At 43.1% G+C, this 26,220-nt stretch overlaps 1 protein-coding gene across 3 annotated transcripts in view; it reads left to right on the top strand.

Annotated features, from left to right (window-relative positions):
* Nucleotides 1-26,220, top strand: part of BABAM2 (BRISC and BRCA1 A complex member 2) — a 358,405-nt gene that overhangs the window by 178,314 nt on the left and 153,871 nt on the right. For all 3 annotated transcript variants that reach the window (XM_059660252.1, XM_059660250.1, XM_059660251.1), the window contains one exon: nt 14,980-15,089. In XM_059660252.1, coding sequence (XP_059516235.1) covers nt 14,980-15,089 — 110 coding nt within the window. The remainder of the gene's footprint in view (nt 1-14,979; nt 15,090-26,220) is intronic.

The following is a 26,220-nucleotide window of genomic DNA, read 5'->3' as shown; positions in this document are numbered from 1 at the left end:
TTTTATAAGGATAGTCATACATTGCTCATCAAACATTTATTGAGAGCCTATTTTTGTGGTAGGCACCATACTGGGCACTGGGAGTACACAAATGAATTAAACACAGTCACTGCTCTTTAGGAACTCAGTCAGATAAATGATAAGAGCATATGTGTAAATAACTTTAAAGCACAGAAGAAACAATGACATGCTACCATGTAAAAGGTGTAGCTAAAGACCCATAGATTTCAGAAGAGAAACCATTACATCAGAGGGTGAGATCAAGGAAGACTTGCGAGAGGACACGGCATCTGATGGGGACCTTAAAGAACAGGTAGAATTGGGAGTTGTGGGTTTGGGGGAGGTGGGGTTGGAATAGGGCATTCCAGGACTGAGTGGCAGAGTCAACATGATGGAGTGACAGGATTAAGTGGGCGCCTGCTGCAGTTAGGGTGTGTCAACCTGTATAGTGGAAAGATGAGGTTGTAAAGATACCTTGGAGGGGCTTGACTACCAGGCCACTGTAGACAGGGAAGGGCTTTTGAGGCTGGGAGAAAGATGCAGGATGCACTCTGCTTCTCAGAGCTCATTTTCTACACGGGAACCATCCCTCCAGCCAGTTCCAGAAGGATATGAGTCCAAGCCTCTTGTTTTTTCCAGAGCTCCTAGCTGCAGATCACGTAACTATGCAAATCAAAGGTCCCTGTGTACTTCAAGGAGAGAGTCTCTAGTAGGCGCCAGTCTCTGTGGTAGCACCTGTGGTTTGTGAGAGTTTCCAGTTAATGAGAATGTGGTGCCAGGTGGCTGAAAGAACTTGGAAGTAACCAATTGCCTCGTTGCCATGGGCACCAGGCATTTTGAGCCAAGTGACTTGCTGGTGGGTGGTGGGTGGGTGCAAAGGTGTTATGTGCTTCTAGGGTGCCTCTCCTTTCTGCCTCACACACAGAACCACCTGGAAAGAATTTCTAAGCCCCATAATGCAAAGCACCCTGGAGAGGGAAGAATAGGATGTAGCTTTAATAGTAGGCAGAAAAGCATGGTAATGGAAACGGTGTCAGACCGAGAGTCCAGAACGAGTAAGAGAGGAGAAACTAACATTTATTGAGACTTTCTTCTGCCTGGTTCTGTGCTCAGCACTTCCACTCACCAAAGCTGTGCAAACCTGTTGCTTTCCATAGGCCCACGTTTAGCATATCATATGGAAAAAACAAAAACATGTAAACTCTGCAAAAAAATTATTTCTATAGATAGGAGTGTACCATTTCTGTGCAGTTTTTAAGTTGCATTACAAATTTGCAAAACATTTCATGTATTCATGTGGCACGCTGCTGTAGATTTTTCTGCTTATAGCATTGGCACCTATACTACCTTTTCCTTCACTGGGTATGGTTTGGAGGGGATATAGAGCAGGGAGGGCGAGGTGTTCTCTCCAAGGGCCAGGATGGGTTGTGTGCTGTTTCAGGCCCACCAGGACGAGAAGCAAGAAGTCCAGGGAAAGAGTCTCGCTGCAGCCAGAGCTGGAGCAGCAGCAGATTACTTCAGCCAAGCTTGCTTCACTGTGCAGGGATCATCTCTACCCCAGCACCCTTTCTAGGTTCTGAGTAGGGCCTGGCACTGAGTAGTATGTAACAAGTATTCAAATAACCCAGGGAGGAAAGTCTCTTTAGCATGGAATTCTGAAGATTTTGATTTGCCATGGTTTTCATCTATATTTGTTTAACAATTTACAAGAGAAAATGTTGGTTATAAGTGAAGGAAAACCACTTCAAACCAACCTAAGCATATGGCAATTTATTTGCTTTTCAGAGCCAGAAGAAGGCTGGCTTGCCAGACCACAGGAGGAGCCGGACACAGTTGGACTGGGAACCACGGGGACTAGGGGTGCGAATGGTGCCAGGGCTCCCTTTTCTCATCTCGGCTTCTGTCGGCCTGTTGGCTTTATACTCCACATTACAGCCTCGCCTCTTCCATGTGTGAGGAACATGGCTGCTGGCACTTTCTTCTACCTCTGAAAAGGGACTGGCCTATAGGTAGCTCTCGAGTTCACAAGCTTGAGGGGGAAAAATCAGCCTCTCCCTGGACTCATCAGCTGTTCCCAGGCTGTAGGAACAGGCAGCTTGGTCAGGGCTATAAGGATCGGGGCCTGGCGGTGGGGCCTAGAGAGAGGAGCTTCCCAGGAGAAGAGAGGGTAGCAGGCAAATAATATCGCCACGTTCGTGGTATCAGCTGCCAATACTGCCTCTGCTATATAAATTATTTATGTAAAAGCTTTATCTACCTTTTCTTTATGTTATGGGGACACACTGGAGGTGTGGTAAATGGTGTTCATATTTATTCTGTTTGGGCTTGAATAAAACTCACCATTATTTTCACTTGTGTTGGGCTCTAGGATAAAAGTCTGGCAAGGGCTTGTGTCAGTAGATGTGTGTAAAATCACAACTCAGAGATGTCTGAAGATGTGGTTCAGCATGATTTGTTAAATAGTTGCAAAAATGGGTGCTTATTTAACTAAACTCTGACTTTTATTGGACTCATTAAGAACATGATGTTGGGGCAACAGAGGAATCCTCACACCCCGGATTCTTTCTGTAAAAACCTTGGCGAGTTTTTAGAGAAGGTGGTGGAAGCAAGAAAACCTCATTTGCTTCCAGTGCGGACCCTGGCTGTACTGCAAAGGCTCTCCTGTCCATCCCCGTTCAGGACACCTTCACAGTAATCCTGCGGCTATTCCCAGAAACCCGGTGCTTCTCCAGGCTCTGTCTGTTAGACATAATCCCTGATGGGACAGTATTTGACCAGTGACATTTTTCTTTGGGTAATATATTTTTATTGATTTCAGAGAGGAAGGGAGAGGGAGAGAGAGATAGAAACATCAATGATGAGAGAGTCATTGATTGGCTGCCTCTTTCCTGCACACCCCACAGTGAGGATTGAGCCCACAACCCGGGCATGTGCCCTGACTAGGAATCAAACCATAACCTCCTGGTTCCTAGGTTGACGCTCAATCACAGAGCCACACTGGCTGGGCTGACCAGCGAAATCTTGATCACCATTATTTTAAAAGAGCCAGGATCCCCCCGCCCCCCTGCCAAAGTTTATTTGCACAACATGTGTTTCAATTTAGCTTCATACTGCACAAACGAGAGCAGTGAAGTGGTCTTTGTTTATAAAAATAATAAGCAAGATATAAATTTGAAAAAACCCTAACACATACTGTATCATGACATCTAGTAGTAATGAACTCAAGATGTTCCTTTTGGAAAAGAAAACATGGGTAGGTGACAACAGCTCTATCCCGGTGTCCTGGGCTCACCCTAGCTATTTCAAGAACATTGCAGTTATCCTTCCTGACCTGACAGTCAGCTCTTCTTATTTCTCTGAGGGTAGTTAATCACAGAATGTGCCCAGCCATATGTAGTTGAAGGAAAGTTGATTTGTGCCTTAGAATTCCATAGTCCTCCCCAGTGTTCTCAGAGAAGCCATCTCCTTCCTTAACTGAGTCTGTGTAAAGATGTCAGATGAATCCATTTTATTTGGCAGAGTGGCCTTTATAGCTTCTAGTCCGTATCCCCTTAAGAATTTTAATTTCTTGCTCCATAGTTTCTAAAAGTAAATATTAAAACACATAAAGCATATACTTCTCCATTTCTTTAGAATACTCATTATGTGTCGGTGCAGGTAGGATAGTCTATTTTGGGTAAAAAGGGAATAAGAAATGGTTTCTTAAGTTGCTCATGGCTTTTTGGAGAGTTAGACACTAAATGGAGAACAAGTAAATGTATAGTAAATCTCTGCTACCTTTTTTGCATTGTGGCTTTCCAAGGTTTTTATACTTTTCTCTGAGCACCGATACTGAGTCTTCTCTGTGCCCAACAGCATGCTAGGGGGATGGCATTCGTGAGTAAGAGTCAGGTTCTAAGCCAGCATACATGGGTCCAAAACTCATCTTCACCATTTAATCTCTCTGAGCCTCCGTTTCTTCAACTGGGAATGTATAATAATAGTACCTACCTTATAAGGTTGTTGTGATGACTGTGTGAGATAATGCATATAAAGCACCAGGCAAAGTGACTATTGAGTAAGCACTGTTATTATGTCAGCTGTTATTATTAGACATAATAGGAAGTATGAGATCTCCACTCTGCCCTCAGGAAAGCCACAATCTATTTGGAATATAACATATACTGCTGAAACAGCTTGGGGAATTCATGAAGCAACATGGTGAAAGCTACCAAGGGCAGACATAGATCTCATAGGAATCTTAGTAGAACAAGTGAATTTATAATCACAGTTAAAAAAATTAAAACCACATCAATTAGGAAAAGGAGAGAAAGAGCTTCTTGATAAGGGGAATGGAAAGTGTAGACATGTTTGGTCAAGATCTAGTAAAAGTTAAGGGAGTGGCTCAATTTGTCTGGACTAGGCAGGGAGAATCTTTTTCCTCGTTTCCATTTGGGGAAACCAAATCAGAAGTAACTCTCTTAAATGCTATCTCCATAAGAGATATCAAATGTCAAAGGAATTTTTAGAAAGAACACAGTTTGTGTGGAGATAGGCTGTACCTAGGCCTTCAGGACCTCTGCCCAGTGCTACAACTCCCTGCTGCCTGGGATGGAGGAGGCTTAGATTGGGAGCCACGTCATCAGACAAAAGAGCCAGACTCAGGCCCCATTTATGCCTCTTCCTTAGCTGTGTGGCTCAGCTTCCTCACTCTCTCATTTGCTTTGCTTCCTGACTATACTGCTTTCCCTGGCACTTGTAAATTTCCTAGCACTTGGGTGAAGAGGAAATGACCTGATTTCCAAAACGACCCCAGTGTCATTATTGAGCAGACATGCCTTAACAATAAGACTAAGGTCTTGTTTCTTATACATCATTTCCCTTTTTCTTCATTATTTCTTCTCCTTAGATTTAATCCCATTCCTAGAATATTCATTCACATGCCTTAATGCCAATAGAATCCAAACTCAACTTTTGATTGGGGCTGCTTATCTATAATAATAAAAGCGTAATATGCAAACCGACCGAATGGCTGAACAGTGGAACAACCATCCTGACGACCACTCTATACACCCACTGGTGCCAGGCCAGCCAAAGTGGGTGTGATGTGATTGGTTGGGGGCCCGGTTATCGCCCCATGATCACCCTGCAGAGGGAGGCCCATGCCACTGGCCGCTGGGGCGATCAATCAATCGGGGGGCTCCAGGCCACTGACCGGTGGGCTGCGGCCAGTGGGCAGGGCCTCCTTCTGTGAGGGCGATCCATCGTGGAGCTCTGGCCGGGTGGGCGGGGCCTATCTCTTTGGGGCGATTGATCGTGGGGCTCTGGGACTGAGAGAGGGCGCAGGCCGGGCTGAGAGACCCTCCCGCCCCCGAGTGCACGAATTTCATGCACCAGGCCTCTAGTGTTGATATATAACACAGTGAGTCAAGGATCCTGTCTTACATGGTGAGAAGCTACTACTGAGTCACCATCTTGTCCACCCTCTTTAAACTTCCATTCCTCCCTCCATAACACTTATAACATACTTTGTTAAATGCACAAATGAATGGTAGCACCATGAGAGTCTTGTTCTCTTGAAAAAAAACCTTGACTGAAAATTTTTAAGTTTATGTAGTATGATATCAAAATAAGTACAAGCCACACTTAGCATAATTTTTTAAAAATTATGTTTTGGAAATTTTAAATTTGCCTACAGCTTAAAAAAAACCTCATAGCCTTTATATAATGAGGTGCTTACCAGACCTAGTTTTGTTTTGTTGTTTGTTTTTGTTAATCCTCACCTGAGGATATTTTCCTATTGATTTTTTTAGAGAGAGTGGAAGGGAGGGGGAGAGACAGAAAGAAACATCTATGTGAGAGAGACACATTGATTGGTTGCCTCCTGCATGCACCCCGACCAGGGCTGGGGAACCCGCAACCAAGGTACGTGCCCTTGGCTGGAATCGAACCCAGGACCCTTCAGTCCTTGGGCTGATGCTTATCCACTGAGCCAAACTGGCTAGGGCCAGACCTAATTTTTAGTCACTTTAGGATCATGATTAATCCTGGGTCTAGTTTAATACCATTTTAAATGTAACTCAAAACGGTTCTTTCTTGATTTTTGACATATTGTATAACAGCCTCTTTATCATTCTTGTGTCTATAAACTGGTTTTGCTAGTAATGGTTATAGCTTTGTTATAAGCCTTTTTGAATGGCTTTTTTTACAGTCTTCTCATATGACTTGTGGTTTGTAATATTTATTGTTCAGCTAATGTCTATCAGCAATTAGTTAATTGGTAGTTTGTACCTATATTGACAGTCAGCATATAGGGGCTTGTTTAATGGCTGTCTTCTCTTGGAAAATTAACATATCAAAGGGGTACAGCATAATGAGAAACTGTACTTGTGCTTAGCTTTCATTTCCAAAGCTAATTGTTGGGGGTTTTCCCTTCACCCTTTAAAATAATAATAATAATAATAATAATAATAATAATAATAAATATATATATTGATTTCAGAGAGGAAAGGGCAGGGAGAGAGAGAGAGAGAGAGAGAGAGAGAGAGAGAGAGAGAACACCAATAATGAGAGAGGATCACTGATTGGCTGCCTCCTGCACCCCCCACACTGGGGATCGAGCCTGCAGCCCGGGCATGTGCCCCAATGTGAAATGGAACCATGATCTCCTGGTTCATAGGTCCTCGCTCAACTACTGAACTAAGCCGCAGGGCTCCTGTATCCTTTTGATATATAAAAGAGCCCCAATTGAGAATAGTTATATAACTAAATGATCATGATGTAAGCAAAATGGTAACTCTTATTAGGAGGTGTGTCCTTTGCTTATATATGGTTCAGATTTGGTTTGCTTTAATAAAGCCTTAAGTAGTCATAGATTGAAGGAGCTAAGAGATAAATATTGGAAATTTTTCTAACTGAAAGACTTTTTTATTTAACTAATTCTTACAGTCATTCCTACATTAATTCATTTTATTCCAGTTAATTTGCTATCTACACTAATAAAAGTGAAAAATGGTAATTGGCGTACGATGATACCCTTTTCATTGGCTAATCAGGGCTATATGCAAATTAACTGCCAACTATGATTGGCAGTTAACTGCCAACTAAGATTGGCAGTTAACTGCCAACAAGATGGTGGTTAATTTGCATATGTAGGCACAATGCAGGGAGGCGAAAGGGAAAGCAGCAAGAAGCCCCCTGCCACTGACAGTGATCAGAAACCCAGGGGGGAGCTAAGAGCTGGGGGGCAGGGCAAAGGCGGCCCTGGGCCCTGGCCCCCCAGCCATGATCGGAGAATCAGGTGCCTTTTCCGCCCTGGCCAGTGATAGCAGGAAGTAGGGGTGGAGCCAGCGATGGGAGCTGGGCACGGTCGAAGCTGGCAGTCCCGGGAGCTAGGGGTCCCTTGCCTGGGCCTAAAGCGGAGCCCACGATCGCGGGGCCGCTGCAGCTGCGGGTCCCCGCTGCCCGGGCCGGACGCCTCAGCCAGAGGCGTTAGGCCTGGGCAGGGGCGGAGCCTGTAACTGCGGGGAGCTGGGGGTCCCCTGCCCAGGCCTGACACCTCTGCCGGAGGCCTCAGGCCTGGTCAAGGGGCCGATCCGGTGATTGGTGATCGGAGGGTGATGAGGGTCAACTCCTCTGGCCGAGGCATCAGGCCTGGGCGGGGGGCTGAGCCAGGGATTGGGGGGATATGATGGTCCCCTTGCCCAGGCCTGAAGCCTGGGTCTGAGGTGTCAGGCTTGGGCGGGGGGTGGAGCAAGCAATCAGAGGGAGATGGGGGTCCCCTGCCCAGGCATGATTCCTGGGCCAGAGGCCTCAGGCCTGGGCGGGGACCAAAGCCAGTGATCGGGGGGGAGATGGGGGTCCCATGTCCAAGCCTGACACCTCTGGCGGAGGCGTCAGGCCTGGGCAAGGGGCCGATCAGGCGATCAGAGGGTGATGGGGGTCTACGCCTCTGGCCGAGGCATCAGGCCTGGGCAAGGGGCAGAGCCAGCAATCGGAGGGGTCTGGGGGTCCCCTGCCCAGGCCTGATGCCTGGGCCAGAGGCATCAGGCCTGGGCTGGGGGCAGAACCAGTGATGGGGGGAAATGAGGGTCTCCTGCCCAGATGGGGGTCCCATGTCCAAGCCTGACACCTCTGGCGGAGGCGTCAGGCCTGGGCAAGGGGCTGATCCTGCGATTGGAGGGTGATGGGGGTCAACGCCTGAGGGCTCCCAGTATGTGAGAGGGGGCAGGCTGGGCTGAGGGACACTCCCCCCCGCCCACACACACACACACACACACACACACACACACACCCAGTGCACGAATTTCGTGCACCGGGCCCCTAGTATATGTATAATGTCTCAAACCCAGGGGATGCAAAAATGAAAAGGAAAAGCTTCCAGCCTGCAAGGAACTCACCTTCTAGTTGCTCACTATAAGCCATAGGAACCCTTTCTGCTACAGTCAAGTGCTGAGCCAAATCCACTGTGAAATTGCAACAATATATCTTGGCCATTATCACCTCACTATGTGTATGTCAGTGCCTGACACACTTCCATAAAGGTAATCGGCCATATACATATCTATAATAATAAAAGTGTAATATGCTAATTAGACTGGACAGCCGAACAACCTTCCGGACATTATTCTGGACGAAGCCGAGGCGGCAGGGGCCTAGGCAGAGGCGGTTAGGGGTGATCAGTCAGGCAGGCAAGCAGTTAGAGGCAATCAGGCAGGCAGGCAGAGTGGTGAGGGGTGATCAGTCAGGCAGGCAAGCAGTTAGAGGCAATCAGGCAGGCAGGCAGGCAGAGTGGTGAGGGGTGATCAGTCAGGCAGGCAAGCAGTTAGAGGCAATCAGGCAGGCAGGCAGGCAGAGTGGTGAGGGGTGATCAGTCAGGCAGGCAAGCAGTTAGAGGCAATCAGGCAGGCAGGCAGGCGGAGTGGTTAGGGGTGATCAGGCAGGCAGGCAGAGGGGTTAGGAGCAATCAGGCAGTCATGCAGAATGGTTAGGGATGATCAGGCAGGTGAGTGGTTAGGGGCGATGAGGCAGGCAGGCAGGTGAGCAGTTAGGAGTCAGTGGTCCCGGATTGTGAGAGGGTGCAGGCCGGGCTGGGGGACACCCCTTCCCCCACCCCCCTGCAAAAATTTCGTGCACCGAGCCTCTAGAGTGTGTGTGTGTGTGTATTGCTTCAGCAGATTCGGCATCTTTTCCTCCATTTTAGCAATTTCAAATGGTGCAGATAGAAAACCCTGAAAATGTACATTTGTACGTTTTTAAATGTCCCCTACTACAGTGTAACCGCCTTCTGTTTTCCAAATGCTGCCATTAGTGGTTAAAATAATCATCCGTAATGTTAGCTTCTAAGAACCATGGTACAAGAGCTTCTTTTATAACTTCCCAGATGGGGAGGAACACATGTGCAAGCCTGTTAGAGTTGCAGAAACTGGAAACAGTACTGTGTGGATTTGTACTTTCGGAACTATTTGGGCTTATTTAAGCACTCAGAGTCAAACTTAGATAGCCATTAGGAATCACATCCCAATTCGGGGAAAGCTCTTAAGCCACTCCACAGGGAATAAGTCAGGTTAAAGTAGTTTGTAAAAGGAACTCCTGGAAACAACCATTTTTATATTGACTGATGTTTCATGTACTCTTTGTAGGATGCCATGGTAAATGCTGACTATAGAAACCAAGGTCACTCCATTTCTTTGGAGGACTGTCCCTAAGCATTTCTGTTTTTTACTTAAAGAGTAGTGAAATGACAAGCAAAAAAGCAGAAAAAAAAATAAATTACAGGTGTATGTAATAAAAAGTTTTCAGTGCCCCCTAGTTTATGCAGTGGTGGTGAGGTTTTCTTTGTTTGTTTTTTGTTTTTGTTTGTTTGTTTAACAGGGTTTTGTAGTCAGAGCCTTGACCTTTAACAAGGAGACTCAGCCATCAGTATTAGTTCTTTTTTTGTTTATTGTCTTTCTTAAGGTGATCAATCCAACACTAACGAGGACTACTTTAAACTTAGGTCATAAAATAAATTTGTTCCTATAAATGTGATTTTTTTCAAGCTGAGCTTCAACCTTAGTTTCAACTATTTTATGAGTTTGAGTCATATAATTATGTAGTTTCTATCTGTTAAGACCATATTTTTAAAATAGAAAAAATTTAAATTATCCATTGTCATTTTACAGAAAAGAATACTCAAGGATGAATATGTTATCATCTGTAAAAGAGAAAAAAGCCGTAGGCAAACTCAGACTTTCAATCGTGGCTTTTTTAAAAACCACTGATTCCAGGGAACTTGGTGTTTTATGGGGGCAGGAGCAAGGAGCCAGTACTCTGTTTTTAGACATCACTGATGACAGCAGCTTTTGTAAAGCAGGCTCCTGAAAATAACTAGGTGTGGAGATAAAGGCTAGGAATTAACATTAATTTGGTCACTAATTCATTCATTCAGCCAACATTGAGTAGTTTCCATGTTCTAGGTACTGTACTAAGGCCTTCCTTTTACACACTTCCTTATCATACTACCTAAAAGTATATTACAGAGCTATTCAAAAGTACATGAAAAAATAAAGTTATAACAATATTAGATGAAAAACTAGGGGAAAAGTTACATAGCCTCGGTTATTTTGACCAGATTCAACTTTATATAAATCTAAATTTTCTGTGATACCAGAAAATTCCCCCAACAAAGTAAAACATCAAAGCTAGACTGAGAGTGCCCGGCTGGCGTGGCTCAGTGGTTGAGCATTGACCTGTGAACCAGGAGTTCATGGTTTGATTTCTGGTCAGGGCACATGTCCGGGTTGGGGGCTCGATCCTCAGTGTGGGGCATGCAGGAGGCAGCTGATTAATGATTCTCTGTCATCATTGATGTTTCTATCTCTCTCTCTCTCCCTCTCCCTTCCTCTCTGAAATCAATAAAAATATACACATTTTAAAAAAATCTAGACTGAGAGAAAATATGTATAACACATGAATAGACAAGGGTTAATAAATTAAGTCTAGTAAACAGCAATTTAAAAAAAGTCTAAGAACCTGAAAGCAAAATGGGCAATGGATTTGATCAGAAAATTTGAAGAAGAAATGTAAATGACCAGTAAACCAAGTGAAAAGCTGCTCAGCTTTATTTATTGAATCTAAATGGAGACACCATTTTCCAGCTGTCAGATCGCCAACATTAAATTAGAGTGACAACAGCACTGTTATTTAGTTATTCAGGATGAGCAGAAACAGGCTCTCATACTGATGAAATTCATGGGTCCAAATGTGAATTGCTATAAATTTTCAGAAAAGTAATTTTTTAAACTCCATTAAAAGGTAAAATGTTCATAAACTTTGACCTGATAAGCTCAGTTCTAGTTTATTAAGAAATATCAGTCCCACTAGTAATGGCTATAGTTGGGTATTTATTATAATACTATGAAGTGGCTAAGAACTACAAACAACCTGAATATCTGTGGCTAGGGGAATGATTAAGTGAAAAATAAATCCGTGCCATGGAGTATTATTATGTGGTTATTTATAAAGCAACTAGAGGCCCGGTGCACAAAAATTTGTGCACTCGGGGATAGGGAGTCCCTCAGCCCGGCCTGTACCCTCTCACAGTCTGGGACCCCTCGGGGGTGACCACTTGCTGGCTTAGGCCTGCTCCCCAGGGGATTGCGCCTAAGATGGCAATCAGACATCCCTCTGGCAGCCCGGCAGCCCTCGGGGGATGTCCACTTGCCAGCGGGGAGCAGGACTAAGCTGCAGTCGGACATCCTTAGGGCTGCTGAGGAGGCAGGAGAGGCTCCCACCACCACCGCTGTACTGGAAGCCATCAGCCTGGCTTGTGGCTGAGCAGAGCTCCCCCCAGTGAGAGCACACTGACCACCAGAGGGCAGCTCCTGCATTGAGCATCTGCCCCCTGGTGGTCAGTGTGTATCATAGTGACCAGTCATTCCCAGTCTTTCTGCTGTTAGGGTTAGTTTGCATATTACCCTTTTACTATATAGGATAGAGGCCTGGTACATGGGAGGGGGCCGGCTGGTTTGCTCTGAAGGGTGTCCTGGATCAGGGTGGGGGTCCCCACTGGGGTGCCTGGCCAGCCTGGATGATGGGCTGATGGCTGTTTGCAGCTGGTCACATCCCCTTCAGGTTGGGGGTCCCCACTGGGGTGCCTGGCCAGTCTGGGTGAGGGGCTGAGGGCCGTTTTCAGGCTGGCAGGTGACTGAAGCTCCCAGCCTCTTTTTTTCTTTTTTTTTTTTTATTCTGGGATTTATTTACCTTCTGTGGCTGTCACTAGAACTGAGAGCCGGCTCCAGCTCTGAGGCTATGGCTGGCTGAAAGCAGGTATCTGGGTTTGTTTAGATTCTATAATTGAAAATCTGTTACCATCACTGGTGCTCTAAGCTCTGAGCCTGCTGCAGGCTGAAAGCAGGTTTCTGGAGTTTGTTTAGCTTCTATAATTGCAACATTGTTGCATCCGGAGCTCAGAGCTGGGCTGCGGCAGGTGGGGAACCTTGGCTTCCTCCGTCACTGGAGCAAGCAAGCAAGCCTCATGTTCGCTTCAGCTGCGTGGCTGCTGGCCGCCATCTTGGCTGGCAGTTAATTTGCATATCTCGCTGATTAGCCAATGGGAAGGGTAGCAAAGTTATGGTTAATTACCATGTTTCTCTATTATTAGATAGGATTAGTGGAGTGATGTGTATAATATGATTTCATTAGGGAAAACAAAATAGAAAGGTTAAAGAGCTATCTATATGCAAGTGTGTTTATATGTGTATATGTTTTTATGAGCATGGGAAAAGCCATTTGAGACTACACACACACAGTTAATATTGGTTACCTTGAAAAGTGAGGGTGGAAGATTTTTTTCTTTATAAACTTCTGTATGATTTGACTTGTTACAACAAGCCTAACTGCCTAACTTTTATAATGTAAAACCAAAAAAAACAATCGAGAAGTTAAGAAACAAAGAATAAAAAGGGACGAGGAAGAGACATGAGAAGACCAGGAGAGTATTGTTAGAAGCAGGAAAAGAGAGGATTTCCAGAGGAGCGAGATCATCCATGTCAAATACTGTCTAGAGAGCAAGTAAAATAAGGATAGAGAAGCATTGGCTGTGTTCAGTGTATGCCCTCAGTGGAGCAGTCTTGATGAACTAGGAGGGTCAGAAGGTCTATATGCTGGGCTAAGGGACAGGTGGGAGGAGAGATGGGGATGTAGACAATTCTTTTTATTTTATTTTATTCATACTATTTCCCCCCCATCTTAAAAAAGTTGGAATTGTTAATAGAGATTGCTTTTTAAAAAAATTTATTGTCTAAAGTTTTACATATGTCTCCTTTTTCCCCAACTGACCTGGGGGAGGGGGGATGAGGGGATTAAAAAACTGTGGTACATCTACACAATGGAATACTATGCCACTATAAAAAAGAAGGAACTTTTACCATTTGCAACAACTTGGATGGAACTGGAGAGCATTATGCTAAGTGAAATAAGCCAGTTGGAGAAAGATAAATATCACATGTAGACAATTCTTTTAAGCAATCTAAAGAGGAGGAGAGAAATGAGAGAAAAATCCAGGGAATTATATAGAGACAAGTATGAATTTATTTTTATTTTTATTTTTTAAGGCGGGAGATACTCACTCTGGTCTTTGTCCCTTTGTAAACGTGCCACACTTGTGCATCCTGTTGGCACAGTAGAAGGCAGAGCAAGGAGACTGACGATGCTAATGCTGAGCAGGACGAGTGTGATGACAGCTTCTTAGAATGCCAGGAGAGCAGGGGTGAGGTTAGTTTTAGACAGACAGAAGGGCATTATATCTGAAGTTCTCAATATTCACACCCAGTGATTCTTAAAGTCTAGGTTGGGACCCTCATAGGATGGCTGCTGAGCCCTCCAGGGAACTATGAACTAACCTAGGTAAGTTCTTATTAGTCACTCTGGGTGAAAGATGTGCACTCTATTAAGTGTTTTAATATTTATATTTGACTTGGAGCCACTACCCACCAAAAATAAATTACTGAGGGTTACTAAGGTTTGGTATTCACAAATTAAAATCACATGGTGCAATAATTTATTCTAATTCAGTATTCTATTCAGAGGTCTGGCAGAAACTTGGTGCTTGGCAGTAACTGTAAAGCATACACACAGTTGTAGGTCTCACAGTTTTGATTGAGGACACTTCAGTGTAGCATCAGTGTTGGCTTGAGTTGGTTATGATATTCAATTGCTGCCATTCTTGCTTTTTAATAGTAAATTACATTTTAGCTTTATCATTATCAGCTTAATTTATTGTTGGTTGTTTGGTTAACCTCTCAGTGTTTCTTAATACATACTTGGATCAACAGTGTTTTTGTCTTATAATATTCTTATAACTAAACTTTAAGAAATGTATGTCATGAGGTTCATATATGAATCATCCATGATCATTTTGCTAAAGTACATGTGTACTAATATGTAACCCCCTGCCATTTGCTTATATGGTGGCACACTTCAAAGTGATATGTTTCTTGGCAATTTTTTCTATTTATTTAACTTGCAACATACTATCAAGGTATGTATAATAAAATTACTGGGTATTTTAAGTTTTGTTGTTGTCTTATGATATAAATCTTATTTTTAACTCATATTCTTTCTATAAAAAGTAAATTAGAAGCTATTTATACATATATAAATTATGAGCCATTGTACATATTGCCAGCAATATATTTGTATGTTTACTGTATTTTGTTAACTATATTTTTGTCTAATTCTTTGTTATTATCAGATTCACATTTCCCCTATTGGAATATGGGAACAAGTAGATAGGTGAGGGTCTTTTCCTCACCGTGGTAGGCTGTGGTCAGAAAGTTTGGAAGCCATCACCCTATGGGAGTGGCTAGGTATGTGGCAAAGGATGTACAGAGCTGCTAAATTCAAATCCAGGTAACTCAAGCCTCATAGCCTAAATGACAGTGGACTGTGAGCTCAGCACCAAAAAGATGTTACAAGAGCAGGTGCTGATGACACTGTGTTTTTCACTTTCTGTTTAAGGATGTAAATGAAGACCCTGGAGAAGATGTCGCCCTCCTTTCTGTGAGTTTTGAGGATACCGAAGCCACTCAGGTGTACCCCAAGCTGTACCTGTCACCCCGAATTGAACAGTAAGTCTCAGTGTCATTAATTTTCTGTAGACTGTTGCTTCTCCTTATTAACTAAATGTGTCGCGCTAATTATTTTGCCACTCTTGAAGTCTTAAAAGGATTTTTCTTTATTGACTTTTGTTTTCTTAAAATGAATTGGATTAGGAGTTTAGATTGCAGAGTAAATGCAGTGAATATTTGCCACTGCAGTCTTTGCGTCTTGGTTGTGTATGTTGTGATGTGAACACTGTACCTTTGCAGAGAGAGATGAGTAGGCAGACAGAATCTGAACTTGTGACTCCTCCCAAATTCTCCTTGGGCTGCATGGTTACAGCTTAGAGGGGACTGCTGATCATCCCACCCAGTTTCTTATGTATTTGTAAATATTATAGTTATTTGTAAAATGTAAGTGGTCTCCTGAAAATATTAAGCTAAAGCTTATTCAGAAGTTAGTAAAGGCAGTATTTAAGCAGATAGCTTAAAAAATGACATGTTTGAATTATTTTTCTGTGTCTAAATAGCTCTATATAATTTTACACAACATTCTGGCTGCATCATACAAGTAGTTTGATATCACATTTGTTTTAACCCAATAACTTTACTCATCAGTAATGAATTTTACAAGGACTAGCCTCACAATTAGCTATTGTTGGCTAAAATGCTTTAGTAGCTTATTTGACTTCAAAGGAAGCTGAAGTTCATTGAAAATAGATTGTAACCAGATTTGCTTGGGAACTTCTGACAGGACAGATTTTTCATCAGCAAAGAGTTTTTACAGACTCTGATTGAAGTGTATAATTAAAATTCTCTGAAAGTCACAGTCAGGGTTGGCCGGTTTCTGTCTGTGATATGTGGTCACCATTCAGCATTCATATACAAAGCCATTTTCACTCCTTCTGACCTTAGTTGCTGTAGTTCATGAATCGTGGGCATACCATCTTACACACTGTTTATACTCAAATATGGAAGATTATGAGCATCAATAATCTATAGACATGCTCTCTTTTATTTACATACCTCTGACAGCACCTAGGACAGCAGTTTATAGTAACAGGCACTCCATGAATATTTTAATTTTTAACTTAAAATACTAACCCATATCAGTAAGAGTACAGAACAGAAGTAATGCTATTTCAGTAAGAGGTCAAAGGGTGTTGGAGGCAGTATGATGAAGTGGTAACAAGTAAGGTTCTGTAACAAGCACATCTGGCTTAAACCCGGTTCTGCACTTACCAGTTGGCAAAGTATTTAACATCTTTGAAGTTGTTTTCTCATCCGTAAAACAGGGATAATAATATCTATTTCATAGTGCTGTTTTGAGAATTATATTAAATACTGTTCATAAAGCATTAATTAATTTTAGGGTCTGGCATTATAGCAAGTACTAGCTATTAATGTTATTATGATTGATACAGTTCATAAGATAAGAATGAATGAGTGAGTGGTTAGCCTCAGGACAAGTGGGGCAGAAAAGAGAGGATGGGTAAAAAAGTGGGCAAGTACTAGTTGCAGAGTAGCCACTCAATATGTCTATGAGTTCAGAAGGTATTTTGGGGTTGCGGAAAGAGACATTGATGAGACAATCTCAAGAGGCTGCTAAGAAGAATAACGTTGCCGAAGCTGCAGTGAAGAATTTGCCAGCTCTGAGAAACGATTTGCCCGGCTTCCACAGTATTTTTCTTTGAAGTTATCCCATCTAGTTTGCAAATGGGATAAAATATTTCTCCCTCTAAAAATCCAAGTTGTGATGTGAACAATGATTAATGTAGGGTATATTTTAAAAGTTACTTCCTGCTTCTAAAATCTAGTTTTCTACATTCCCCTCCACATCTATGTTAGGTTAAGAGCTGGCCACCAAGTGCCTTTCCAGATCGGTTTCTTCTTTTTTCTCCTGTGGCCTGTCCTGCACCCAGGCTCTCTCCCTTGAAGTTTTCTTAATTCCCCTGTATCCTCTTGCTTCCATCCTTTCGCTAAATCTGTTACAGCCATGTAAAATGCTCTTCTCTAAAATGCCCTTGAAGTTACACATTTTCTAAGGCCTTATTTAAATGCCATCTCTACCAACGATTTTCCATGAACACAATTATTCTAGCCTTTCCCTGAACACTTATAATACTGAATTCATCACTGTTATCATCTGCTCTGCATAGATTTAGTTAGCGATGTGCATTTTTTTTATCTTCTATTAAATTACAAGCTACTCAAGGGTAAGGAACAAGTCTTTTTGCTCCTTTAGTAGCCTGATTGGCAGTATTCTAGGTCGGTAAGTAATTCTCACAGGAAGATTTTAAAATGCTGCCCTGAGAGCTATTACATTATTCCTGGTTAGTAAAAATTCACATAATAGAACTGTATTTGTAATACCAAAAAAACAAAGCAAAAAAAACAACAAAAAACTACTGGAAGTTTTTACACCCTTACGTAGAAGTTGTACAAATGAGGTTTTAGAGAAAGGTTAAAATGGAAAGTGGTCAAATTGTGGCATGACTTTCTAAGGGCTCACATATTTGCTAGTTATTAATATCTTTGGTTCCCTCTTGCAGAGGTCAGAGTACAGAACAGAAGTAATGCCATTTCAGTAAGGCAAAGATCATAAGTAAGGTCAGGAACTAAGTGAAGAGGGTTGGTAACTATGCTAAGCTCTCATTTCTTTTTTGTGTTTCATACTCTCCTGTCAACTCTTAGCTATCCACGCATTGATTTAGACTCAGCCTTGGAGAGTTCCTTCAAGAGGCATAGGAAAAGCATCCCATGTGGACCTGCCCAAAGCCGATGCCAGATGCTTGCCCTCGCTGAGGCTTGCTCTCTCTTTGGCTTCTGCTGTGGCTCTTTCTAGGAAGTCCTAAGCCCCATGCAGTGGATTTGACAGGCAGAGGCCAAAGTGAGACCAATAGCCTGATCCAATATTAGGTAAAAATTGACAACTGAAGATTTGCATTCTCACCATCTGTTCTCCGTGGGCATGGAAAGATATCTTGAGCCTGGGAGATACCCTATTTCAGTCTGGCTAATCGCTGTCCCGGTTTGCCCATACAATGGACAAGGATATTATGCTCACAGTAATTAGTCTCAGAGATAGGAAAGGCTACTTTGGACTTTTGCCTTCACATGTAGGGAAAGGGATCAATTTGTTGTACCCTAAAGATTTGTAGGGACATGGATACCAAAAGTCTCCAAATTAGACAGTCCCCACAAGAAGGAACATCTGTCAGCGACACTGGGCAGGAAAGTCCCCAGTGTGTTATTCTTCTTGAAGCCCTGAAATGCAGTCCCACTTCAGAAGTCTGCTTCCCCGGGTCCTGGATCCTTGTCTGGTATTTCTGGCAGCGCTGGAGCACATGGCTGCGCGCCTTCGTGGTGTTTAACGCCTGTTGTTTCCTGGTCTCCCACTGGGCCTGCATGCGGCTTGTAAAGTAAACGCTTCTGAGGACTTCTTGCTCGCACACAGGGACATTCATGACACACACACATTCCAGGCTCTAGACATTCATTTTCCAATGGACCCCAATCTGCCCATTGAATTAGTTACTATTTATTTTTTTAAATCTTTTTATTGATTTCAGAGAGGACGGGAGAGGGGAGATAGAAACATCAATGATGAGAGAGAATCATTGATCAGCTGCCTCCTACACACCCCCTACTGGGGATGAACCCGAAACCCTCGCATGTGCCCTTGACCGGAATCAAACTCGGGACCCTTCAGGCCATAGGCCAATGCTCTATCCACTGAGCCAAACCGGCTAGGGCTATTCATTTTTTTTTTTTTAAACCAGTGAGGTATGCAAACAACACCTAGTGGTCAATTTTGCAAAACTGACATTGGTTGAATATTAGAAGAGGGGGAGCATCTAGTTCGCAAACCAGTTGCCTTTTTCTTCTGGGCCGAAAAGCTGGAATTGTAAGGTTATGTCATCAGAGCTGGCACTAAGCACACCCTCCTCCCCAGACTGTTGGCAGCCCCAGCAGGAGCACCAGAGGTTAGTTGGGCTGCACAGCCCCCTTCCCCGGACAGTGTAGGCCTTTTCTTGGCGTGAGCCGGGCTGTGGGAGTGGTTTGAAGAAAAGCAGCTCCGCACTGCCTGTGCTGCTCCCACTCGCTGTATAAAAAGAGGACTTCAGCCCCTGAGTGGCCAGGTGGTATCTTTCACAAGTACAGCCTTTGTTTTTAGAACTTTCTGTGAAGTTACAGTCCGCCTTAGAAATACGTACTCCAGTCTTCCCAGCCCACAAAACCGATAGCAAGGCCCATGGGCCTGCAAATCCGTGCACTCATCCTTTCAGGCAACAAAAACAGCACCAACCAGGGTGAGGACAGGCCTCTGCTGGGTGCTTCAGAGGGCAGCACGATGCATGAGGCAGGCTGTGCCCTTGCCTTGCTGATGGTACAGTGAGGGGATACGAACAGTATGGCAAGTTCCAGCTTATGTCGTAGTGGAAAAGGCACAGTGAGACTTGGCAGCAGAAGCCTCTGTCCCTCCCCTCATTGGCTGGCAGTCTCACTCAGATACTAACCTGCTTGAGCCTCTTCTGTAAAGGGGATAAATCTTTAATTTCATTGTCATCTCTGCCAAAGGGGAGTTCCCACGGCCCTCTGGGGTGTGTGGCACATGGGCGATGCTCAGTCAGTACAACAGGAATTACATAAATGCCTGAGAAAAGAGTCACTAGGGACTGTAAGGTTCAAGGGAGGAGGAGATCGTATTTCCATTTGATTTGTGGAGAGGGGACTTCGGAAGAACTTGGAAACGTCTGGCTCTTCCAATGTAATGTGACTTTTCTGGAGATTGAGCATGCACTACTGTAACCACAATAACAATACATTTGTTTAGTGCTTTAAAATGTCCAACTGCCTTTCACTTTACTGTCCCACCTGATCCTCATATATTCCTAGCACATGTTTCATGGTGTGTCTTTTTTCCTCGATAACCTCGAATTCTAAGACCTTTCCTGGTCTTCTTTGCTGCCTCTACTTTTTTTTTCCCCAACCCATTAAGTTATATGAAATGATATTTCCCAAGATTCCATCCCTGGAGCCCTTCTGTGGCCTTACTTCTTTGTGGATGACCCCAGATCCCCATTTTGAATCCTGTTTTCCCAGTTTGCAGATCTGCTTTTCTAGCCGCCTGATAGATAGGTCTGTCTGTGTGTTCAGGAGACACTGCAGGTTCACAGTGTCTGAAACCAAACTCATTATTTCTCCAGCAAACACATGTTTCTTCTTCACAACCTGTTTTTCATGACACTCTCACTTTCCTAGGTGCCCAGGTGCCACATCTCAAAGGCATTAGCCAACCTGTCGTTTTGTACTGGAAATCCTCTCTCCACGGTATCTCATTCTTGTTATTCCCCAGTTCTGCCATGTCTCCTGATGGCCTTTTGTCTTTTGTTCCTAGTTTAGTGTGTCCGGCACAGACTGTCACTATCTTCCTGAAGTAGGTCCTGGTCACGTAATGGCCTTTCCTCGCTCAGAATCATCAGCGCCTCCCATCACCAGCTGAATTGGAGCACATCTCTCAATCTGGCATTCAAAGTATTTTCTGTCGCAGTCCTAACCGACCTTTCCACTCCATTCTGGGTTCTGTATGTTTCCTGTTGTTCAGCCACACTGAGGTTTTTCGTGATTTCCTGTGAACACACCTTATGTCTTTTTCACTTCCATACCTTTGTGTGGCTGCTTCTAGAACATTGACTTTATTTCCCTCTCCCATAGGATCTGTCAGAGCGCTCTCTGATCTTCTCAGTCCTATCTCCTCCATAGAACTTTTCCTGAGTACTGCCACCTGCCTCCCCAGCAAGACTGACTTTCCCCTCCTGTGTCTGTGTCTCTGTTGTCATATTGTTTCCCTGGGCGCCTTAGGGTGGGCCACTGTTCCATCAGCTGAGGGCTGGTGAGCCACAGCCCATCTCTCCCCAAGCCCGCCCTGCCCTTGGGCCCTGCCTGAGCTCAGCCACAGCCCCCACTGATTGGACTCCCCAGTGTGGCAGGAAGCTCTGAATCTGCTGGGTCCTGTGCCCGCAAAGGCAGGTGGTCTCCAGAGCCCTTCCTCATTGCTGTGCCCTGTGGCTGGCCAGCAGGCTTGTTTCCATGTGGACCCTGGTTGTTGCTGAGAGATGGAGCTTTATTTCATAGGTGTGGTTTATCAGCTGAATCCTGGACGTGGTAAATAGGATCTTGACCTCATGTGACCTCTCATCTACTCCTGTTGTGGCCTCTCCAGCCTTCCTTTCCAACCCACAGACATGGTCACTTACACGGTCACAGACATGGTCACTTAGAATATTTGGGCAGCCTGTAATCCACAAAGGCAGGATAAACTGAAACATGAGTAAAAGGCCTAGGGAAAGGGTAGGGGAAGCTGCAAATGAAAATAGTGCTACTTAGAATTAATGAGATCATAGCTATTAAATCCAGATAAATAAGACAAAATATATTTTTAAAACAATGAACAAATTCAATCTTTTGTGATTTTATTTACATTTAATACTGAATTCAGCATCTGAACAGGATGGAAATTTTTCATTTTAGATGCTCAAAGATTTTTTTAGGATAATTAGAAAAGTTGTATAGCTAAATGCAGACAGATTTAAAGAAAAAGATAATTCCCCCCCCCCCTTTTTTTTTAAACCTACATCAATTGTCTCAAGAAATGAGACCCTAGATCTCCTGGAGTGATTTTGTGTTAGAATTTAACTAATAGAACATCATAGTCAACATGGCTTAATTTAGCCCCACTCATATTTACTTGAGTCTCTGAGATAATCTTATAATAAATATTGTGTCCTGGAGGGTCCCCCCCTTTGATAAATATGCACTTCTGAGTATGCTGATACAACCAGTTGTCAGGAGACGATGTGTATTGGTTTTAGTGGAGCGAGCTGTATTAGCCTCCTGGGACTTGACATGTTCGTTTTACTAGCCTGGGAGCAGCGCCAAAGGGGTTCTTCGTGACTTAGAGTGGAATTCTGAAAAGTAAGTTCAGCAAGTTTTCATTAGTGAGTTTGGCGTTTTGTCTTGCCTGTCCCTCCCAAAAGATTAAGAGCTCAGCCTGCACTTTGAAACATTACAAAAAAGAACCAGAACGGAATTTAGTTGAGGGAAAAAATCAATCAGCCCCCAAATACCATATTTTTTGAGACATTCTAGTATAGAACTCCCACCTCCCCAGTCGCCTAAGCTAGTGATATGTTGATGTTTTTTTTATCCTGCTTTCTTTTTAGGCAGAAAATAAACATTTAGAAAGATGTATATATGTCTGTGATAACTCAGATCTCACTGGTACATGTTTCTTAAACTTGTGTGAGCCTTAAGCTTTTAGATTTATTTTGTGTCTGTGGGCAGCTCTCTGCCTTGTTTCTCTTAAATGCTGCTCTCTTCTCTACAGCATAATGATTAGCTTAAAAAGGCGTGTTTTCATTTTAGAAGTCAGGCCTAGCACCTTTCTGCTAAACATCTCAAGGGATTTGTGCAGTTTTTTTTCTGTAAGGAAGATGAGAAATTCATGATTTTCAGTGCAACACTATATCTCAACAGCCAAGCTGTGAACACTGAGCATTCCTGTTTTATGCAGTTTCATTTATGTTTATCCACAAGAAGGAAAATATTCCTCAATGAAAGGTCTGAAATGAAGAGTGCTAGTTAACAGAAACATTAGGCTGTGTTATAGGTGGAAGCAGAGAAATAAAGTGGAAGAGAAAATGGCCTAGAATGTTCCAGAACTGATGGAAGGTACCTGTCGTCAGAAACAGGAAGTACAGTGAATCTCAGATAGGCTAAATAACAATTGACACCTAGACACATCATCTGAGACTGCAGAACACCAAAGATTAAGTGTACCCCAAATTGACACATTATGTTTAAAGGAATAGAAATTCAAGACAGACCTCTTTGAAAATGTGATGAGAGACACAAATTTACCCTGAGAAGAATGTACAGACATAAAAGTTTATATACAGTTTTGTAACACACCCTCCCCTGAAGCCAATTCATTAAATCGCATTTAAGGATTCTTGTTTTAGATTTTGGTCCTGCATTTTTAGCCTTCTGTACTATCTCATGCTGGAATAACCACTGAGGCTTCAAATTAATATCTAAAGTACAAATTATCATCCAACACTGCCATCCCCTCATACCCCAAGTCCACTCTTCTCCAAGGCTCTTTTAGTTCATTGATGACTTTGTCACCCCAAGGACTGCAGCCATGAAACCTGGGCGTCCTATTTTTGACCTTCCTCTCGCCATTGTTTCCCATATTCAAACAGCGGCCATTGAATCTCAGATCCATCTCTTCACCCTTTCCCCTAACCCTGTTTTAAGCCTCTGTGCATCTTACTCTTTGCCACATTAATCTTTGGAAAGCAGAGTTCTATCCATGTTACTCCCTTGCTTAAACTCTCTAAATGCCTCTTTATTGGACAGACGAGAAAAATGCATGTTACAGTGACCTGTCTGAGGAGCCTCAGTGCCCACCACACTCACAGCCTCCCTCCCTCACCAGTATACTGTGTATCCCAGACACCTGAACCACAGCTGGTAGAACCAGGGATAGGTATTTTCTTTATTTTTAGAAGTGTAGCTATACTTGTTTGACATTTCTTGCCCACCATTTGTAGGTGTTTTGTGGAGGAGGACTGTAGACTATCTCGTGGGCTGTGCTGCGAGATGTTGCACTGTCTTGATCCACTTGCCTGCAGGGAGTGCCTGAGATTGTAGAATGGCGTTCCAGTGATAATCTGCTGTGTAGCTGGTGAGACTCTTTTTGTTCTTCCTCTGTGGTTTTTGGAAACCTCTCTTCTTTGAGATGACTGAAATACTGTAATCTCTCAGTTGGCCATTGAAATACTCTAGCCAGTCTCTGCATCCATTCTCTCCCCACTTCTAATTGCCACACTGCAGGCAGAATGGACTTTCTAAAACAAATCTGACCTCCTCATTGTCTTGCTTCAAAACAAAGTTCATTATCGTTCCTCATAAATGATCACTTGTCAGCTTTATCCAACTCGAAGCTTTTCCCTGTATCTCCCAGGCATATTTATTATTTTAAATTACTTATATCTAGCTATTATCAAGTTTTATCATTTTTTTTTTCTTCATACCATCTTGAAGTCTGCACTCCTCCAAGTCTTTATTTTTTCCTTGCCTATAGATTCAGGTACCTTCCCCTTTAATCCTTTTTGTCAAACACTGGGTAGAAGTGAAGCTAGTGTGTAAAAAGTGGGGCATAAGTTTATGGAAAAGATGGTTGTCAGCACTATAAGCAGTTACTCCCAGCTCCTTTCAAGTGTGAGGACCTGTCTTTAATGTCAAAACCTTTTACATGAGGGTGGAAGTGGGGGTTTGACCATAAAAAGGCAGCACAGGGAACTTTTTAGGATGATGCAACTGTTCTGTATCATCATGACTGTGGTGGTGGCTACTCAACTTCACACACTTGTCAGAACCCTGAGAACTGTACAGCACAAAGAGTTTATTTTACTGTGGTAAAAATAAATTTAAAAACCTCTCACAGACCAAAACAGAAGTGATACGTTTTAACATTTCATGTTAATAATTGGTGAATCGACCCTAGCCAGTTTGCCTCAGTGGATAAGCATTGGCCTTGGACTGAAGGGTCCCAGGTTCATTTCCGGTCAAGGGCACATACCTTGGTTGCAGGTTCCCTGGCCCTGGTCAGGGCTCATGCAGGAGGCAATCAATTGATGTGTCTCTCTCACATTGATGTTTCTCTCTGTCTCTCCCTCTCCCTCCCACTCTCTAAAAATCAATGGAAAAATATCCTTGGGTAAGGATTAACAAAAAAAATAAATGATGAATCAAATGCCTTTTAAATGAACTTACATTCATTTCAAATATATATATTTGAAAAATGGATAAATATATACACTTTTATGTGCTGTACATATTTGGATATGTGTGTTTATATGTATCTATACACATTTAGATGTGCACGTGTGTGTACACCTGCATTTACATATTTTATACATGTGATATGACACATTTATTCAGGCTTTAGATGCTTGGTGTCTAATAAATCGGTAAACCTGTTATATCAAGTCTAAGGCCCCATAGTGCCATGAAACCAACAGATTGGGAACATTTGTTACAAGGGATGTATAATGAATGACCATTTTCCCAAGAATTCTGTTGTTTATATTTATTGATATTTGCTTAAATAAGAGCACATTTTAACTTTCTTGCTCTCAAAATAGCTAACGTAATTACTATGTTAGGAAGCAGTTTGACCTTGTTTTGTCTCATGGTGGAAAGACAGGCCCATGAAGAGCTCGGCCACTCTGCCTCCTCTCTGCCCAACACAAACACGCAGGTTTCTTAACTTAGCTCCTGGGGGGGCTGGAGGGGGGGGCAGAGGAACTCCAGAGAGAGCGGGACCTGGGGTGTTGAAACTAACACTGCGAAGCTTTCCCCTTGTGCTTGGGCCTTGACTTCCGCGAAGCTCGCTCCTGTGCTTCACAGCAAGCACTTCCTTTTCCAGGCTCCTGGCGCTCAGATGTGCCATTAGTTTTTCATGTTTCTCAATGTGTTTCTGTCTACACAGTGACCTGTGAATTGGTCTGGTACATAAATATAATATCTTTAATTCGTTTTCAGAGCAGAGTGTGGTTGTGGATAGGCAGGTACGTCAGTTGGGTTTTAAAAATAAAGTCGTCGTACCTCATCTTCTCCCTAAAAAAGTATATGGTTTGCTATGTCCACAGCATGGTTTGAGAGAGTAATTATTTATCCCAAAGTAATGGCCTTGCTCTTGATTGCAGGTGTTTGGTGTAAGGAGGTCATGACTAAGGCTCTCCATGGGTAAAGTGGAACCCTTCCACTGTTGTTGGAGGAAAGGCCTAACACCAGTGTTGTCGGATTGTACTGTGTGAACTTGTATTAAAGAGCATGTAATTTGATTCTGATGTGTCTGATTTTGATTCCTATAATACAGGGCTAATAAGTATATTGGAGTTTTTCTATATTTGTTAAAATGTAGAACTCTCTCTTTCACTAGCAGCATTATGAGTTTAATGAATGGAGAAGCCTTTAGTTTAAAACAAACAAATGATGAGTTAACATAATATTCTAAATAGGACCATAACAGGGAATGAACATCCTGTTGATGAACATTATCTTGCATGGACAGCTTCAACAACAGGGA

Source organism: Myotis daubentonii, chromosome 12 (genome assembly GCF_963259705.1).
Source record: "Myotis daubentonii chromosome 12, mMyoDau2.1, whole genome shotgun sequence".
NCBI lineage: Eukaryota > Metazoa > Chordata > Mammalia > Chiroptera > Vespertilionidae > Myotis > Myotis daubentonii.
The sequence above is the reverse complement of the archived record's forward strand: the minus strand, read 5'-3'. Positions and strand labels throughout refer to the sequence as shown.